Here is a 20272-nt window from a genome sequence, read left to right as displayed (position 1 = left end):
GTTATGATTCATATTTATTTTAATTTTAACATTTGTGTAATGCCCAGAGCCACAGGTATCACACCGTTTGTACAGGGTAATAACAGAGTAAAAACTTTACAAATCATTGCGTTAGTAGGAAGTTGTACGGGCAGAGTAGGAGACAGTTCATGCTGAGTGTTAGTCAAACTTATTGAACAGCCACGTTTTCAACAGTCGCTTGATGGCTGGGTAGGAGGGCTAATTTCTTAATTGTGGGGGTACGGAGTTTCACAGGGTGGGGGCTGGGCTTTTGGAAGGGACACACACAGTGCATGAACTTACTAAACTTCACCATTGCTTGACACTGACCTAAGGGATTGTGTCTCACCGCCTGGTCCTCCTGCACAGACTCTCATACAATCGCAGATAAGTAAGTACATCCCACACGTAGCATGACTCTCAATCCCCCAGACCTTCTCAGGCGAGGCTAGAAGTCTGCATGTGTTACTGATGCAGCAGCCACACATTTCCTAGAAGTTGTGTATATTCTGAACACTCATTTCTTTTTAAATACCATGTTGGTGAGGCTCTTCCTGGGTTCACGAGACTTAATCTGGGCACGTGATGGTATTCAAGACTATTATTTTAGGCACATGCAACTATGCCACAAGCTATCAGGCTGTATGTGTGCAAATAATGCTTTGCCTGGGCATATGACGCTGTCTGCTGGGCCTGTGAGGCGGCCCCTTGACACAAGATGGCCATGTTTGGTCATGTGGCCCTGTGCCTAGGCTTATCAGCCATAGCTTTGTTTAAGATGTTCTGGTTCCATATGATGCTTGTCGATCGGTGTACAAGGTTCTAATTGGCATAAGATCTCTGAGGCTCTGTCATGTCATGGCTGAAGCAGTGGCATCTCAGTAAAGTACTGGGTTATATCATTGGCAACAAGCCCATCTTGTATCTGCTTAACCTATTATTAATTGTGCCCTTTGTGTAGTCCCTCTCAATTCTCAGAGGTCATCCAAGCCAAAATTATAACAAATGATGTGTTATTATATAGCGCTTGGGCTTAAGCGCTTCATATAGAACAAATATACATACAATATCACCCAACCCGTGTTGGTACTCCAACAGGAAGAAAGGCTGAGTTGACCTTGCCGGGAGTTGAACCTGCAACCTGCAGATCACACACACATTGCAGCAGTGAAAGCTCTATCCACTGAGCTATCTTACCGGCTATAGCTACCAGAAAACCAGCCACTCCAGAAACAAAGAGCCACATGCTGCTGACCACAGCCCAGGAGCCTCAAGAAACATTTTTTTTTAACGGTTTTATTTTTTTATTTATTTTTTAGGGGTAGCAAGGGAGAACACAGGGATAGGAAGGGAGACTTCAGGGGTCGCATTTGCGGCCCCCAGCGAACCTTAAATGACGTCCTTGGCCTTCCCCCCCCTATCAGTCCTCCTCCATGTTCCTCCTGGTTGTTGCAGCCACGTGCATATGGGAATATGGGACCAATCTAACACTATCCTTTTCTCAGGGTGGGTGTGGGGGGGCGGTTCGGTTTGCATGGTAAAGCTTTTATAAATGGTGGAAATCCCCATCTGCTTTTTGGTTTCCGCTGCATTCTCAAATGTGGGAGGGGCAATTTTGCACTCACTGCACTGGTTTCTTCCTCCATGTAAGTCTAAGTTCTTTTTCCGTTGCCCTCTGACGTGGCAATGGATGGAAGGTTCTGTGTGGCTGGTCGGTGATTGGAAGTAGCGAGCGCTGCATGGTGTTCCGCTTTCTGATGTGACTCCGGTCCGGATTCTCTCTGCGCCTGCCTGGAGTCTTCGATCTAGAAGACACCTGGTTAGAAAGAAGACTGCAAGACATTGAGACAATGGTACCAATGCTATTACCTCACACAACACACACTCCCCAACTCCTTGCGCTTTCCTCTGGGGTAGGATTGGCTCAGGCAACTACCCTGTTAGGCTGCCTGATCCAAGCTGAGAAGGAATCTCTGATCGAGTTAAGACCTTGATCCTGTCAGAAAATCCACACCAGCACCCTGAGTAATAGCCTTCAGCTGCTCTGCAACCAGAGTATACTTCATGTACCCCCGGCACACATTCACAGCCCTCTTACCACCATATAATGGTGCCGTGAAGAAAGGACTGCTTTCGCGCTTACCTGAAATGCAAGGTCCGTCTTGAAGGCGATTAGTTAGCTCCCGTAGTTGTCACTGTTCTTTACTGCTACAAGAGTCCAAAGGGATAATCTTAGGCAAACAGTGGACCTGCATGACTTTATTAAAAACTCATAGCAGCTTTTTACCAGCTTTTTGGCAGCATGGCAAGGCCCTTAGTGGGAGCTTTCCTGCTTACGTGTATAATCTATTCCCCAAAAGGCAGGCTTTTAGGGCATCAATTATGAAATCAAGAGGCGCAGTCATGGTGATTCAAAACTCTAGTATTGGATGAAGCTTCGTTGAAATAAGCTGTTGAGGGCAAATGATGACCTTTTTTGAAAGCTTTAACTGTGCTTTAGTCACTGCCACACACAACCTTACCCTGTGGTTCATTAAGCCGGGTTGCCAGGAGGACATTCAGGCCCCTTTGTGTTAAGTTTATGAATGTAACCCTCAAACTGCATCATTGCCCGTCTCCTTCCTCTTGTTGAATTTTCCCTCTTTACAGTCTTTTGCAAAGAACTAATGCACACTTTCATCGAGTCGACTTAAATTTAATGACTGATCTTTTGCAGTGTATTTATTGCGGATGTCTCTGTTCTGCTTGCGTCCTCCAAGACATGTCTTGACTCGGTAAATGCTTCTTATTGGGCTCCCTTTCTCATAGAGTGGGCCTCCTTAAACGCATATACTATTTACCCTAAGCCTATTTATACTTTTGAGATCTTATGCTTATGTTGGCTGATTTTCGACTGCTTAAATAAACCCCCCATTTAGATGTCTTTTTGTTATTTCTACAAAGCCGGTTGGAGTTTATGCCAAGAAAGAAAATCTCCTTTGCGTTAATTTTTTGATACAACACATGCTGCAGTCCCCATCTTTCTGTTATCCGAGAAATAATACGAATACCTGATTGCATTTCATGGGCTTACGACTGGAGATTTGACTTATTCGGGAAGCATATAGAATAATATGTAGTATTCCAGTCAAAAAAATGCTAGAAACGATTCATCATGTGTAGATAGTTTGGAAGTCGGCGGGACAAATCAAATTATTTGTATGAACTGTTAAGGAAAATAGTGGACTTTTTGGATGTTCTTATAAAGATCCTTATATAAAATTGGCAGCCAAGATTGCTGTTGCGTCAAAGATATTGGGTGGACCAGAAAATACCATTCGGTCAGAAATTAGGCCCCAAGACACATAATGTAATGTAAGTAGATCTTGTATAGCGCCATTTCTACCATTTCGGTGTCCTCTTGGTGCTTCAGCTGAACTGTGTTCTTCAAGGGGGCATTACTGTGCCACCGACTTGCAAATGGGACGCCTCTTTGAAGCACCCATGTGGAGAACTGGATTTGGCACACGTTTTGCCATAACCTTTGAGCTTTGTCGTTTTCTATTGATCTGTGCCATTATAAAGCATCTGTTCCCCTGAGGGATATCTTGGTCTGTGTGGTTAACACAGCAACATATAGTTAATGAAGGTTTTGTTAAACTAAATACAATTATTCTAGCATAAATTGTTAGTTCCCTGGACACAATAATTAAATGCAGGGCACCATGTACATTGAACTGAATATGAATTAAAACATGAAATACAGCCCTTTATTTCAAAACTACATCTTAATATATTTGCATTTCATCTGATGTGTTTTTGAAGTAAAATTATTATTTTACCATCAATCTTTAATTGTGTGACATTAGTAGCATGTTTTTAAAAGTTGTAGCTGCATTCATCTATATTTGAGACAACTAAAAATGCCTACAGAGTTGATATAGTAGTGACTCCTGTTTACAGCACTTTCACATTACAAGGATGTGATTAAGCTCTTTCTAAGCTTGTTTACGTATTATTATGGGAGTTACTATTCGTGTTATTACGATTACATTAACAATTTTTGTATTATTATGATCATTGCTATTCTTGATGTTACTTTTTTTTATGTTTACTGCCATTTCAGTTATCATTGCAGTTATTGAGAGCATGTTGTATTACCCATTCCCATCTTTGACTTTTTGCAGCATTTACAACTATAGATAATGATTAGAAGCAATGGTGGAAATGCAGTTTGGCGGTATTAGGAATCCAAACTTACCAGTTCTTTGGGGGGGCAAATAGTTTGGGTGTCAAAACATGAATCAGATTAAACCCTGTTATGCCTTAACTGCAACTATTCTTAAATCTTCATTGCATTTTTGATTGTAAAAAAAACACAAATTAAACATTGTTTACGTATGTGTACGTATTTAATACTCAGTGTAAAAATCTGAATTTCTTTGATTTCCAGGGAAAAAGAAACAGTGGGTTTCGAGAATGTTACTTTGGAAATCAGAGGCACTGCAAGTTGACAAAGTTATGTCCCGCCATGGAATATACCTTCAGGGTTGCGGCACACAATGATATAGGCACAAGGTGAGTGTTATTTTACACACTACCACTAATTTGCCAGGTCCTCTTCTCGGGTTGTGGTTTTCTTCATCCCGCCACACTTTGTGAATACCCTGACTCATTCTAGGTGTTTTTTCAAAGCATTTTGGTATATATTTTTAAACTTAGCTGTATTTTTTTATTCTACAATTTACCCGAAATGTTTCACGTACAATCTTCAGATATCCTTGTACATGATCATTATTTAATGTATTTATAATTTCTTAGGAGCTGCATGCCGCACATGAAAAATCAGGGCACCAAGAGATTAATCACTACGGGTGTGGGGTGGGGGAGTGGGGTGGGGTTGAAAGGCAGGGCTTGAGGCGGGACCCCTTTTGGGAAAAGAGAGATATCACAGAAGTCTTTCCTGAGAATTGCACCTCACTTGGCCACTGTCTCTCATTACCAGGTCAAGGTAAGTTAGCATGGATGCACATGTACTCACTTTGTACTATAGGTGTTTTGATTTTGGATTTATGGCTGAGATGCTGAGCTGTGTGCTGTGAAGACCTGAATGCTAAATGTATGCATCCTGTTTCTATGAATCTTTGCCTGTATTACAGCATGTGCCTCGGGCACTAAAAAACATATTATAACATTAGAATGGTGGCTGTTATTTTTGACAACTGTGACGAATCTTCGGACATCGTCCCTTCTCCCCTATGGGGAGCCTCTTCCCATGTGGCCAGGGAGGTGAGGCCGGTACCCGATAGTATCCCTGGGGGTGGTACTCAGTGGGAGGATCACATGGGTGGGATGCGCCCTGGGGGATTTAGGGATGACCATCAGGAGGGAATGCGGTATCCCCACCCATCACCTGACCCTAGACTCGCTTTCTGCAAACCTAAGAACAACTTCTCTATTAGGCTCATGAGTTGTGCTCATCTTAGCATTCCCCTTGAAAGTGCTGAGACGGGGAAGAATAGAAGTTACCCAAGTGAAGATCCACTTCCTAGTACTGTGACGAGAAGGTACTCCATTGACCGACACAGAGGGGCACCGAGAAGGCACAGGAAGACCCTCAAAGAGGTTGGGAGGGGGTGAAAGAGCAACCCCAAAGAGACTGAGAAGAGTCCTGACAGGATGGCGAACAGGACCCAGTTAAGAGACATTACAAGGTTGTAAAGGGGGTCGGGGACCCTAACATTATGAAACCAAGAGAATTATGCACACGAGAGAATGCCTGGCAGGCTCGTGAACTGGGCTTTAGAGAACGCTACAAACCTGAGAAAAGGGGTCTGGGACCCATAAGTGAAGAACCAAAGTACAGGGGTCTGGGACCCAAGGAAGTCCCTGGCAGGAGAGTACACCAGGGCTGCCAGCTGAACTGTGACATTATTAAATGGAGGGGTCTGGAACCCATATTTGAGAAGCAACAGAAAAGGGGTCTGGGACCCATATGTGAAAAGCTAAAGTAGAGGGGTCTGAGTCCCAAGGCAGTCCCTTGCCGGAGAGTATACCAGAGCTGCCAGTTGAACTGTCCGGTAGTCTTCCAAGACACGGTACCTTTGTGAAGGTTGAACCTGTTTGGCTGTGCCAGGAAGAGCAAATAAAGGGAAGAGAAAATATTACCCATCACCAAGTTGGAGGAAGAAAGACTGACCTAGTTCCTGGCAGGAGAGTCTTACCAGGCAGGTTGGGAGTAATAAGAAGCTGGTGAATTGTATATTGTGAATACTGTGACATTGTAACCAGGGGAAGAATCATTCCGCCTGTTGCTGTTTGTAAGAATCCTGAGAAGCCAAGCTCTATGAACATTGTAACCAGACGAAGGGGGAGGGGCCATTTGCCACTGGTGTTTTTGAGAGTCCTAAGAAGCCAAGGAATGAGAGGTGTCCTCTTGGTAATATGAACATTGGGGAGAGGTAGGAGTGGAGAAACCTCTTGGCATTGCAAATACTGCGACCAGGGGAAGGGAGCCTTTCCCACTGGCAATGCCTAGAGATCTTTTTGTTGGAACTTGGAACTTTTACTTTGTTTAAACCAGGAAATGTATGTTGGTCTTTTGAGGACAGGTGAGGTTCCTACATGCAATTGGATATTGTCCAGAAGAAGGGAGTCATCCCCTGGAACAGGAAGTCCCTTTACCCTTTACCCTTTATTAGTCTTTTTGTTGAGATAGGGAAACCAGTTAGTCATAGGGACAGGTAGGGGCTTCCTTATTTCATTTTTAATAAAAGTGTATACCAACAAGTATGCCACATACACAACAATACAGCAGATGTCGTCCTTAACAGCTGATCCTGTTATTAAATGCAGACACCAAAACCAGGATTTGAATCTTGTAAAATTTGGACATGTTAATAAGAATTAATGTTTATCAAGTGAATATCCCTTCTGAATTGTCTATGGTGTATGTCAGAAACCATGAGGGAATTTAGGAAACTATAGGAACAACCACAAAGTTTACATTCCGTGAATAAGAAGGTGGAAACTAGGTACTGTCGAGTGCCAAGTGAAGAACTTTGTGTTTGTGTCAGAATGGATGCACACATTAACAGCAAAGAGCGTATCTGCTACTTTTTAAGTTGGTTCCTAAAACAAGCTCTTTCTGGTCGCGGGTCAAACACCTGATTTGTGCGACTAACCTGGGCCGGCAGGCAAACCAGGCGACAACCTTGCGCTGACATATGAACGAGGAGGATTGGAATATCCTGATTTATACTTATATTTCTTTGCTGCGCAGGCCCAATCCGTGGCCGGATGGGGGTCCCCTAATACCGAACACCCACACTCAATACTGGCAAAGGCTACCGTGTTCCCAAACAACGTACAAGGGATGCTATGGAGTACCCGGGGGGAAAAGTGTCACGAGCTGAGGTCCAACCAATAGAAGTGACATGAAAGGCCTGAGGGTTAATTGGTCGAATGACGGGTGCTGTGGCCTGTCACTCCCTGGACGTCCCAGTATACAAAATTAGCAGAATCCCGCTCACACATGGGAACGTTTTGCAGACACACTTTCAAAAAGTGGGGGTCCAGACCTTGGGTGACCTGATACATAACAGACAATTTATAAAATGGGATGTCTTGAAGGCTAAAAGCGACTGGACAGCCATGACCATGTTATTGTATTTTAGACTGAGAGAGGTTGTGAGAGCTAGGTAGCCAGAATTCCTACGGGCCCCCGCCCTCCACCCAATACCTCAACATGTAGTCAACCCACAAGTCATTAACAGGTTGGTAAAATGTAAAGAACAAATATGCAACACAGTTTCATGTAAGTGGCAAGTTTTCATGTGTTCCCAAATGTTAATTAAAAGTCTTTCCTAGATGAGAAAAAGCAGTTACAAACAAGACAAATAATGTGCTTATCTAGGCCAGTAAATAGTCTTTAAATAGACCATGGACAACCAGCTGTGTAGATTTGGTAAAATAGTTACCTTTAAGGAAACGTGGCCAGAGAAGCATTTTCTGAGATTGTGATGATGTGCAAGTCAAAGAAGACCCTTGGAGTGGAAGGGGCCCCCAGATGGAGATCCAGTTGAAAGAACGGGACTTGACAGCATTGCCAGTGATTTGGGAGAGCAATTTGGTCCTGGAAGGAGTTCTGAAGCAGGAGGTTTTTCACTTTTCAGGAACGGTCTTTGTGCACATAGTTCGGAAACCACTGATGCTGCACCATTGTAGGAGGGACTTTAAGACTCTTGGGAAGATTCATGGCATCCTTAGTCAGGAGTCTGAGACAGAGGAGAGATAAAGGCAAAGAAGCTGTAGTCGGCAATGTAGTGTACCGTTGTCCTCCTCTGGCTTAGGATTTGGCTTCTGTGGTTGGGTTCTACTTGTGAAGTCCCCAGGGCTTGACAATTGTTCACTATTCACCCACAGGGACACACACAGCAGCAACCCACAAAAGAAGGAGCAGGGTGTGTGATTGAAGAACAAAAGGTAGCAGAGGCCCCTGGAACTTCCAAGATGGGCCGAATTGAACCCTGGTGCTTGCCAGGTATCCTTGGATGAGGAAATATAGCTCCAGGTGGTTCATAAAGTGTTCTGGCAGGGAAGGGGCTCTCACTTCCGGATCCACAATGCAGGCACAGCCAGGTGCTTCAGAGAGACGGGGTCATCGAGCAGGAGACATGATCCAGTTGTCCTCAATGGATCAGGGGGAAGGAGTGATGGAGTCTGTTCCTTCTGGTCATCTGAAGAGACAGAACTTTGCCATCTGATTCGGTGGGGCTGTCAAAGCTGCTGGTGAAAACCTTCAGACCCTCCTTGTGGCAGCGGGCCTTCCAGGAGTGCAAGAACAGAGTTCTAGCAGTTGAACAAGTGACATTGTTAGGGGGCCTGCTTTTACCTTGCTGGTACAGACCTTTGTACCTCTGTCACAACATTGGAGCAGGCCTTTCAGGAGAGCTTGTACTGAGTTCTGGAGTGGAGAGGTGAAGGCTGCAGGGAGTCTCCTTTTATCTCCCTGTAGAGTCAATGAGTCTGAGTGAACACAGCACCGAAGAGCACACCATACATCACACACCTGTAGAGTATCACTGCTTTAGGAATCCTACAGACTTAAGGCACAGCGCAAAAACAGAGCCACTCTGTCGGGCAAGCAAAGACTACTTCCGTTTTGTGAATGGAGAAATGGGTAAAAACGGACCCCCAATCCGGTAAAATTGGTTTCACACGGTGGTAGGCATTTCACACACAGAAAACAGTGGCTACTGACCTAGCCACATGACCGACATGGTACCCACCACCCCCGGGATGCTACGGAGTACCTGTGGCAAATCCTACAGACCCTTAAGGCACAGCAAAAAACAGATCCTCTCTCTGTCAGGCTTTGGAGCCTGGCTGAGAGTGAAAATACAGACCAATACTAGAAGAATCAGCAAAATGTACTGGGGGCTACCAGATAAGGCCAAAAGTTGGCTTTCTACCTATCAACCGGACCCTGGGGTAGAAAATCATTGTTGATGCAAGCCCACAACGTTTGGTGGACCTGGTGCATGTGTTTGCTACCAGAAGTGTTGAAATTAAATGTTTTAAACTTGCAATACGTCTCAAGTGAGGAATACTGTACGGCCATCTATGGGCACCTTTGTAATACTTGCATTGTGCCAACCCTTGGAGGTGGTATTGGGGTTATCTGGTATTGGAGAGAGAGGCTGGGTCTGCTAATGGCATTACGGGAAAGTGAAGTGACAACAGTCCGCATGAGGCCAGAGCTAGGAACACAGTGAGGGCTCAGATTATGAGGCCTTTTTCATATATTTATATGACGTCTAGTGCCTTGTGATAACATTCATGCCTTTCCCATGCCATGTCTTGATCTGCTATATGTGGTCTCGGGTTTGTCTGATGTTAGGGAGTTTTCCAAAAGTTCACCAAAGGTAAGAACTTAGAAGGCTCACACTTGGGACACAGGGCTCCAACTTAGTATAGCCCTGAACAACACCATGCAAGTATGTTGGTAGCTACAGCTGAGCAGCCATGCTTATTTTAGGAGGGAGAAAAGGCTGTAGGTGTACAAAGAACTTAGAGTATATATTAAGGCCAAAGAAACACTGACACACTAAAGTTACATACAAATAATGGTTAATTGTATATATACACTAAGACAAAAGGCAAGTACTGTAACATTCAATAAGCACATAGAAGAACCAAGGCAATATTGACTAGGTAACACAGTTGTGTATACTTTGAGAATGGCAGTATGCAATTCAAAAGGTAAGTAAAACACCTTTGTAGTAACTGATTCAGATAAAATAAATGAAACCAAACCAACATAAGGTAAGCAAATACTTTTCAAAACTTTCACAGAGGCCTTACACTTTAGAAGTCCATCCCTATCTAGTTATGAGTGTCCCATAGTCAGATTGGGGGGCACAACAGGGAAGGCACATCTGTAGAAAGTTCAAAGGTTCCATAGGAATTCTTCAGTATCAAGTAAGTAACCATTTTTGTTGGAAAAAGGGTCGGGACTTCAGAGAAGGCTCCCAGCACAGCAAGCACACAGGTGTTGGGCCTGGGAAAACGTGTATGGGCAAACACCCAAACACACAAATCCGTACTCCAGCAACACAGGAGCATTACAGCAACTCTAGGTAAATTCTCCCAGGAGTCTCTCAGTACCTTAGGAGTGAAGAGGTTTCAGCACAATGCCCCCACAATGCAGCAGCAGCAGACCCGGTCACCGGATTCTTGGTCAGGCAGACAAAAGAAGGAGCACTGGAGTGGGTCTTGCAGCAGCAGTCGAGTGAGGAGGCTTCCAGAAAAGGATTCTGTAGAGTTCTGTGATTTTGGTACCTTTTGGGAAGCACTAGTAAATACCAATGTCCTCCCGGTCAATTTGTCTTGCTTTCTCAGTCATCACTCTGGTGGGGGAACTTCAAGGAGTGCAATCTTGCCTCTGGATGTCCAGAAGGAGTCCACCAAAGTTTTGTGAGGATTTGAGGTTTGGAAGATGACACACCTCATAGTTGCCACAGGTTCCAGCGTATAGGCAGTTGCAGCCTGTGAACGTCACAGCTCGTTGTGGGATGGCTCAAAATGCAGGTCGCCTTAAGAATGATTGGCTCCACCAGTCTGAAAGGGAGACTCCTCCTCTTCAGTGTTCTCCTAACGCTTGGCAGAAGGGGTCGGACAGCAGCGATTACACAGAAGGTATCTCCGGTCATCTAGAAGCGGCTGCAGATATCTCTCCTCTTCTTCCTCATCAATTTGTCTGCCCAGGGGTCATCTGGTATTTAGTCTCAGAATCCATGCCTTTTATGCAGTAATACAGCCAATCAGCACTCATGCACCATTCAAACTCTGGGTGGTGGCTGTCCTCTCAGGACAGCCAGCCCCCTAGTTGGTAAGGGTTCCAGCGAGGCACACCAGAACACAAAGAAGAGCAGAGTTTCAGAGCCTTCCCTTGTTTCCTGTACTCACAGACACACTGGAGCCTTGGCGGGCTTCACAAAGGATTCCCGCCGAAGACAAAAGTCCAACCAGGACCTCCAACAACCAGCACAGCAGAATAAGGACCAAGAAATTGCAACAAAATAATACAGCCACCAGTTTCGTCAATGGTGACCTTTCTGTGCACTACCGCAGTTGTGAGTACAGCCTGGAAGTAAACATTGCACAAAGGTAGGTAGGATAAAACCACTACCACTGGACATTCAGATTAGATTGTCACTGTAACCAAAATGGAAAGGGTATACAGTGGGTTATATATTCTTAGAACAGCAAGTTCTTTTTCCGCTGAATTTTTTACCAAATATTTTTGCCCGGAAAAACTCATTGAATTCTTTTTATTTGGGCGTTAACCCCCCCCCCCCCCCAACCGCCCAAGCCCACCTTTCCCCATTATCTGTTTTAATTCGTTTTTTCAGCAAAAAATGTTCGGCAAAAAGCTCTGAAAAAAGAGTTTGACGATGTAACAACCTAGTACCCTACAATGTACGCCCTCAGCACTCCACATAAGGTGGAGTGCGCTGATCTCACAATACAAACGTTAGGAAGGATACCAAATATCCCCCTGCCCTTGGGTACATAGGTTCTCACAATGAGAATAACAGAAAATAAGAAGGGAAGCCCAAGGGGCTCCCAGCCACGCTGCACACAGAGAGCTGTGTGTGGCAAAAGACAATGACAGATGCCCTACAACCTGGAGGAAAGCATTTCTCCAAGAGAGAGTTACAAAAAGAAATACCAAGTACCCCAAAAGATAGGGTAAACAAATGAGTGAGTGTGGAAAAAACGGTTCCCACTCACTCTGGGCACAGACCAAAGATCCATAAATCCAGCAAAAAGTGCTGGGGGACTCACATGTGGATGAGATTGTGCATAAAAATGAATATCTACCCTAACACCTGACCATTGAAGTCTCTGGCTGCTTCCATCACTAACTTTATACTAGCATACAACACACATACCAAGTAAGACACCCACGCATGGCATTTGAACACCTTCCACCCCAACAGTCCTCAAACATCAGAACAGTACAACTAACTTAAATTCCATGCCTCGGACCAATACATTGTAGCACCATGGGCAGGCGAGGCTCCCCTTGCTCTATGCTCTCGACAGAACACCCAGAAACTTTTCCCCTTGCAGAGCTCAGGGTACTTCTGGCCTGCACGCATCAACAAGACAGCAAATCTATCTTGCATTTCCCCTGTGCCTCCTAATTGACCTAAACCATCCTACCTCTCAGTATCTCTGCCAGAGAGCCTGGGCACCATGCTGTGTTATGAATCCCAATAACATTAGATGGAAACCTTTGCACAGCCCAGTGTTTATTTTCACATGTACACAATGAAGGTAGATAGAACCACTGATGCTGACACACTAAAGCATGCATTAAGATTCTCAGCACATACATAGTCTCATGAGTTACCATACCCTCGAGCAAAGGGCAGATTGCTGACGTTTTCTGAGGTTGTGCAGCTGTTTATCAACACGGAGTGGGTTTGATTGCCTAGGATAGATAATGGCAAGAAACGAGCAGGGCGCTATATGGGGGGCACTAAGATGGTTTGAAAGTGAACAGTGTGCTGTAACCCTGGCATTAGAACTCTTAGGGTCTATAGATGCGGAACCCTGGGGGAAATCCGAAATCCTGTAGTTATGCCTTTGAGACACGTTTTGATTTCTAGCATCTATCCCTTAGAACGTATAGGCGTTATCCACACGACTGTGATTAATCCTGTGGAGTCATCACTGAACCCCAGCCTAAAGGCTCCTCCCATGTGGCCAGGGGACGGCAGTTGCTGCTACCTGATGCTGACCCTGTGGGTGGTAATATGAGGGAGTATCACATGAGAGGAGATGGCTTTCGGGGAGATGAGATGGCCCCAATCAGGAGGGACGCAGTGTTCTTCCATTCATTTTGAAGATGGCCCTATAATACCTAAATCCCTGATGGCATGTTGTCATTATACCAAATTCTTCCAATGGTAAAACCCTAAAAACCTTTCTTGTTAAACACCCTAGGTAGGCTACCATTCACATTTCAGATATGCATAATGCTCACTTAAGTTCCCTTGTTATTTATGCTTTTGATGTGAACAAAAACCTTAAGCAAAATGGCTTTAAAGGGTCCACATCTCCTCTGGACTCCAGCTCCCATAAAACCTTTAGAACTGGGACAAAGAAGAGGAGAAATTAGTTCATGTGGAGCAGAAGAAACACCAGTCTGCAGGCTTGTTGTTCTAATTCCCATTAGCTGTGTGAGATATTTAAGAACAGTGTGCCTTTTCATAGCATTAGTGAAGGAGGAGAAGAGAGATGCAGAGCGGGCACAACGGGAAGCAGAACCGAAAGCAGACACATGCGAATGAATCCTGTAGAGGGAAGCAGGCAATTTCTGCTGAGGCAGCGAGAGACCAGGAGAAGCTGCAGAAGAACCGTGGACAGGCTGGCAGCAGTGCAGAGGCTGTCGAGGACGCGATAAAAGTGAAAGGCAGAAGTTCCACCGGTGGATGATGGAGAACCCGCCAGGAGAACAGCGTGAGGGTCTGTAAAGAGGGGAATGGTTCACCGAGGCACGGACATCGTTACCCCATACGTCATCGGTCGGACACGCCAGCGAAAACTGGTTAGTCTGCTCAAAAGTACTGGGAGCCCCTGGGTGTACCGATAGGTACACAAACAATTGGGAATTTGCTTTAAATATCAAACAAGCAACATAGAAAGACTGAATTTACACAGGTATGAGATGTCGATATGGGGAAAGATGGAGTAAATGTTGTCATGAGCAAATGAATTATAATGAAGCAATTGAATGCCAAGATCTGTATAAATCTTCATATATGAAAGGTCAATATAGGTAAGATTAGAACAAATATTGCCACAAGCCAACGAATGTTAACAATGAAGATAGCAATTAAAACTTGAACAAGTCTCCATATAAGAGATGCCAATATGGCGGAAGTTGGAACACGTGATACCTGGAACCAGTAGAGTATAAACAGTGAAGGAATTCAACTTTCCTACTGTTCTACTTAAAGAGAAAGAGAACTGAAAGATTAAAATACCTCATGAAATAAGTGCATCAGGCAGTGAGCCTTTGGGGGAAAGATACCTGGCAGGAGAGCATACCAGGGGATATACCAAGCCCAGAGGGGGATTCCTGGCAGGGGAGTATAGAAAGAAGTCCATCAAGAGTTTGTGAAAAGAATAGACATTGTGAAAGGGGTACCTGGCAGTAGAGTATACCAGAAGGCCACCTATATACATTTATTTAAAGGAAAATACATTGTGAAAGGGTTCCTGGCAGGAGAGTATACCAGGAGATCTCTTTAATAAAGTTCTGAGTAGAAGAGACACTTTTTGCAATTCTTATACAAATCTCCAACAATTTTGAAAAGATACTCTTTGTCATTCTTAAGAAGGTGTTGTGGAAAATAAACCTTTCTCCTTGCACATTTTGTTGTTCATTTTTAGTGTCAGGGTCAGATATGTTTTGGACACAAGGCCAGTTTGCCTACTTTTAACATCGAGACATAGCCTTATCTGTAGTTTTGGTTTCTTAGGTAGGGAAACTCTTTAGGATAAGGACAGAAAGGCCTTTATCCAAACCCTTTTAGTTTAATAAAATGTATATTGTTGAAAACATTACAACTTTGTGTCCATCTCTCATGTCTGACCCCTCACACCACCCTTCTAGTTAATCAATAATTGTATCTTTTAATTATGAGTTGTGTGTTGTGTTGAACCTGCAACACATAGAATAATTTGAAAGCATCACTGCATCAAGCATGTGGCTCCTACTATGGCTTTTGACTGAGAAACGACGCTGAGATGGCATTGCTCAACGCAAGTATCGATTGTAGAGAGCGGACGACAGAGAATCAGTCCTCGTGTTTGTGATGGATTTTTTGGCAGCACTTGACAACCTGGGCGACGGAATTAGCAGTCAACACCAGGCTTCGAAATGAGGGGAGCTGGGAGTCATTTAGCTCCTGCTTGTAGCCTAGAAGAGCCTTGGTTTTCTTGATACCAACAGCTAGCAGGAGCTACTTTTGGCTCCCCAGGCCAATTAATACAGAACAAACCTACTTATGTGACATTAACGCTGTGTGTTTGAGACACTCCATAAAATAAGTTTTATGACATATCTATATGATGTTTAAAGTGTAAGGAGTTATAAATGATGGGCAAGTGTTACTTTTGCATTATATGTCTAAGTACATTTGTGGTATGCTATATACTAGTTCCTCGTTTCCCCATTTGTAGCTCCTGCTCACTGATTAATGTTGGATACCTAGAAGCTGTTTTTAGCTCCTGCTTATCCAAACTGAATTTCGATCCCTGAACACATACTTCATGTATTGTGATGATTCACAAGGTGTCGACATTTTTCCCCAAGGAGAGGCGCTTCTCATGAGGCTATGGAGGTGAGGCTAATACCCAATATTTCTACTAGGGGTGGTTTCATGCGGGAAGATCTCATGGACAAGAACTCCCTCCTTGGGGACATGAACAACTATCTTGCGGTTATCCCAGCGAATAATAAAACATTTTCACATTCTCTAGCCCATCCTTCCATCTCCAACCTTCTTGTTGAAAGCAAAAGCATATACTACTTTTCCCCAAGGAGAGCCCCTTCTCATGAGGCTAGAGAGGTGAGGCTGCTACCCAGTATTCCCATTAGGGGTGGTTTCATGTGGGAGGATCTCATGGAGAGGAACTCCCTCCTTGGGGACATGGACGACCATCTTGCGGTTAGCCCAGTGAATAATAGAACCTTTCCACATTATCTAGCCCATCCTTCCATCTCCAACCTTCTTGTTGAAAGCAAAAGCAAATACTATTGCGATGCAAAAGAAACAAATGGCCTCGAAAACACAACAGGATGAGGAAGAACACAGAAAAGACACACTGCTCCCAAAACTGGTACTAAGACGAAGTGGCCCTGAGGGGGCATAGAGATCAACCTTTCAAACTTAACAAGGTCTTCTGACAGCCCTCCCTTCAAGAACGGGCTACAATGTATAAAGACAAAGAATGGACAACAGTTTTGGTCTATCTCAGCATTGAGCTCAGCTGCAGTGTCTGGTGGGAGAAGCAACAGACATGGAGAGCGTTCAGCGGAGGAAATCCAAAGTCGGATTGCCGACCCAAGGAAAAGAGGAAGCCAGGACACTGGTCGGCCACGTGAGTCCTCAAAGGGTTCTGCAGGAGCGGACCTGTGCACCATACCAAGGGCAAGAAGAGTCGGGTGGCCCAGCAGCTGGAGATGCCACAGAAGCAGACAGGGACAGCAGAGCCAGATGAGAAGTCTGACCGCCTTCCCTGGAAGTTCCGGTGACGTACCTAAGCCTGAAAGCAGGTAAAGGGTGGTACAGGAGAACCAGAGGGGATGCAGGGATGTAGTCACGAGCCTTGCAGTGTGAAGAATTCATGGTGACAACAAGTAAGACGGACACAAGTTATCACAGTTCAAGGGTATTTATTGAACAATGAATGCTGTGTGCAGGTTGGAAAAACGCCTAATCTAAACCTAAATCTAAGATGGGAGAAAGCGTCGACCATCAAATGAAAATTAAGGCAGTCCTAATGGCATTGTGTCAAAATAAAAGGGCCTATACTAATAAACCTATTGCCAAAGCTCACAACTAATACAAAAGGGAATGTGGGATAGCTCTCAAGAAAAGAAAGAAGTGCTCTCAAATAATATGTCAAGATGCACTAGTCTGGGTCTGCCTTCCCCACGTTTTATACACTGGGTAAGATGGTAGCTTGAAGCACAGTACGGTCTCAGGCTTCGCCAGCACGAAGCGATAGTTCCAGTGGCAGCTCTCGGGATACCCTCTATGGCTTTTCTAGCATGAGATTATAGTTCAGCTTTTACCCTTCGAGCTTTAAGTTATCAGGGCCACTGATGGCCAAGTCTCGTTTCACTTGAGTCTCTTGCCTTTGAGGACCTGACGTGTTCAAAGAACAAAAACAAAAGTTGCTTTAACAAATGGAAGTTCTTTTCCAATGCTCGCTGGGTGAGGCGTTCACCCTTGGGCCCCCCTCTTATGGGTGCTGACCCTTCTCAAGCGTATTCCAAAATATATCACAGTTCCTTTATCAATCAACTTTGGGTGACGTCTTCACCCCTGGATCTCCCTTTTGGGCCCGGACCCCTCTGTCTTTTGCGGGATTTCTTTTCCCTTTACTTCTCAATATTTTCTCTCACTGTGGTATTCACTTCCCCTTCTCTCGTACTGTAGGTAGAGCAAAGTATTTCGATTGTACTGGTATTTTGCTTGACGCTCTGTATGACCACTTTCACCTATTTCGCCGGCCCTCCTACGGCCTTCTGGTATCTGTAGTTTCTTTCATATGGGGCTCTTCCAGCGTCTCCTGAGTTAGAACCCACGTGGTGCCTGTTTCCCTCTTCTGCTGGTCTCCCCTTCTCCCTTTTACAGTTCATTCAAAGTTCATCAGCTTTGGTTCAAAAACTTGCCACTTTGCGATTCTCACTCAACACGGCCCGGCTCTTATCGGTTCTCCCCTCGACTCACCGGCTGTGATGAACCGCTTGGTCTTTGGCTTCTCTGGAGTCAAGGCTGTTACCACGGGCGCGGGAGCTTCCCTCGCTCCTGCTTATCATCATAGTTTTGCCCCATGTACCGTTGACATCTGCTGCAAACTGCAGGACACTTGTGCTATCATTTGCAGTCTTAGGCTCTTTTCACGAAGGTTGCATGGGCCTAGGATGAAAAGGGCAAGGTCACTTCTCTCCTTGCCACCTTCTCGCTTCCTGCCGCCTTTCTCCTTATTTTGAAATGATGCATGGTAGCTGTCTCGTTGTGCTGTCCGCTGTACTTGCCTTGCTCGTAATGTGCTCTCTGGCTCCACTTTTTTTAACCTGTGGGGAAGTGAAAGGGCCGTCAGGTATGTGCGTCTTGGACACTATCCACCATAAAAGTGTGAACGAGGAGACCACTGGCCCTACAAGAAAGGTATGGGACCTCAAAAGAAGTAAACCAAATGTGAAGAGCCAGGAATGATACTCAGACACAAAGGATTCAGGCTTTTAGTCAGCGACCTGTATTAATGGAAAAAAGGGTGTCAGGAAATGCCATGTCCTCTAAGAGCTATTTCCCTACCTGAAACCAAAACTAAGTGTATGCCAAAGTCAGAATGTCCAAAGCAAAACTGTCCCATGTCCAGAGTACTATTCTAGCCCTCACATTCTAATAAACTAAACTCTTAAAGTGAAAAGGGTAATGTCTTTGGCCTTGTGTGGTTCATAAATGTTCAAAAAGGAAAATGTGTGACTCCAACATAAAGGTTCCAACAGGATAGAGTTCCTTATTGCAGATGGTGTTTCCCTTCCCCTGGATTTCTCTTCCCGTGTTTGCTTATTCAACAATATCAGTTCCTTGGGTTTCTCTTGATCAAATATACAAAACAACTTGGCTTTCTCTCTTTATCTTGTTAGGATACCTGATGTACTCTCCTGCCAGGTTTCCCCTCCTCCTTCTGTGATCAGCAAAACCTTTTTTTCAATTCATGATTTGCTTTTTCCAGGACCTCTTTGATTGATATATTCCCTATGCAATGTTCAACCTGTCTGTGCCTGGTATACTCTAGTGCCAGGGCTTTCTTGATGCACTCACTTGCAATTGACAGGTATACGCTCCAGCCAGGGCTTTCTTAGGTTGGCTCTCTCCACCACTCTAAAGTGGATACTCACTTCTTTCTGCTTTTTCTAACAGTTTATTTGCCTTGTTTCTTATCCTGCCAGGTCTTCTTTTATCTGTGTATGGCATACACTCATAATCTTGAAAACGATGTATTTTCGTTCAGTTTCCTCTTGGTAACAAATATTTGTTTTCTATCTCTCTCTCTCTCTCTCTCTCTCTCTCTCTCTCTCTCTCTCTCTCTCTCTCTCTCTCTCTCTCTCTCCCAATCTCCCTCACCCCCCTCTCTCTCTCTCTCTCTCTCTCTCTCTCTCTCTCTCTCTATCTCTCTCTTTCCCTCTCCCCCCTCTCTCTCTCCCTCCCCCCTCTCTCTGTCTCTCTCTCCATTAATGTTTACTTGGTTCTGGCATGGCTGGTAATATGCTTTGGGGTCCCCACCCTCCCTGGGTGGAAAGCTGCTGTATTCTCCTTTTCTCGCGGTAAGCCGGCAGTGCCTGTTCAGCATCTCCTCTTCAGTTGCCGTATTCGCTTCTTGGCTTCTTGGCTTCTCAACGTCCCACAGTCCCGGCTGGGCTCTTCTTCTTCATGTCTTTAGGCTCTGGTAAGGTGAAGGCTGCTTCCAAACACCTGCAAACACAGTTAAGCCCTCTGTTGCTTCTCGCGTTCCCGCAGTCTCTTCTGGGCTCTTCTGCTTCATGGCTTCAGGCTCCAGTAAGGCAAAGACTGCCTCCAAACACCAGAAAACCCTCTGTTGGCTACTGGCGTTACCACATCATGTTACTTCTTGTGGACTGCTTCCCTGCTTTTGGTTCTCAGGCTGTTCTGCTCCACGGCTTCCTCTCCAGCCTCACGGTCTCTCGACTCAATTCTGTGAGAGGCAGCTTTCTCTCTCCAGCAGCTCCCACTTGTCAGTTGCTCCACTGGTTTAAATCTCCCAGGCACAGTCACAATGACTAGAGCACTATCTGTGTTCCTGGCTTTCCTTGATCTACATTGCACTGTTCATCTTCCTCGTTGCAGTTGTTTGATGGTTATGGGAATGGAAGTCTATTCTTGAATTCTTATAGGTAAAGTGTGGGTAATTGTTCTTTAAAGGTAAGTCCATTGTAGATTACTTGTAGGTTGTA

The 20272-nt window shown here is 44.8% G+C and overlaps 1 protein-coding gene across 3 annotated transcripts in view; it reads left to right on the top strand.

Annotated features, from left to right (window-relative positions):
• Positions 1 to 20272, top strand: part of FNDC3B (fibronectin type III domain containing 3B) — a 796261-nt gene that overhangs the window by 617278 nt on the left and 158711 nt on the right. For all 3 annotated transcript variants that reach the window (XM_069618738.1, XM_069618739.1, XM_069618740.1), the window contains one exon: positions 4433 to 4557. In XM_069618738.1, coding sequence (XP_069474839.1) covers positions 4433 to 4557 — 125 coding nt within the window. The remainder of the gene's footprint in view (positions 1 to 4432; positions 4558 to 20272) is intronic.

Source organism: Ambystoma mexicanum, chromosome 10 (genome assembly GCF_040938575.1).
Source record: "Ambystoma mexicanum isolate Mex_15411 chromosome 10, UKY_AmexF1_1, whole genome shotgun sequence".
NCBI lineage: Eukaryota > Metazoa > Chordata > Amphibia > Caudata > Ambystomatidae > Ambystoma > Ambystoma mexicanum.
The sequence above is the reverse complement of the archived record's forward strand: the minus strand, read 5'-3'. Positions and strand labels throughout refer to the sequence as shown.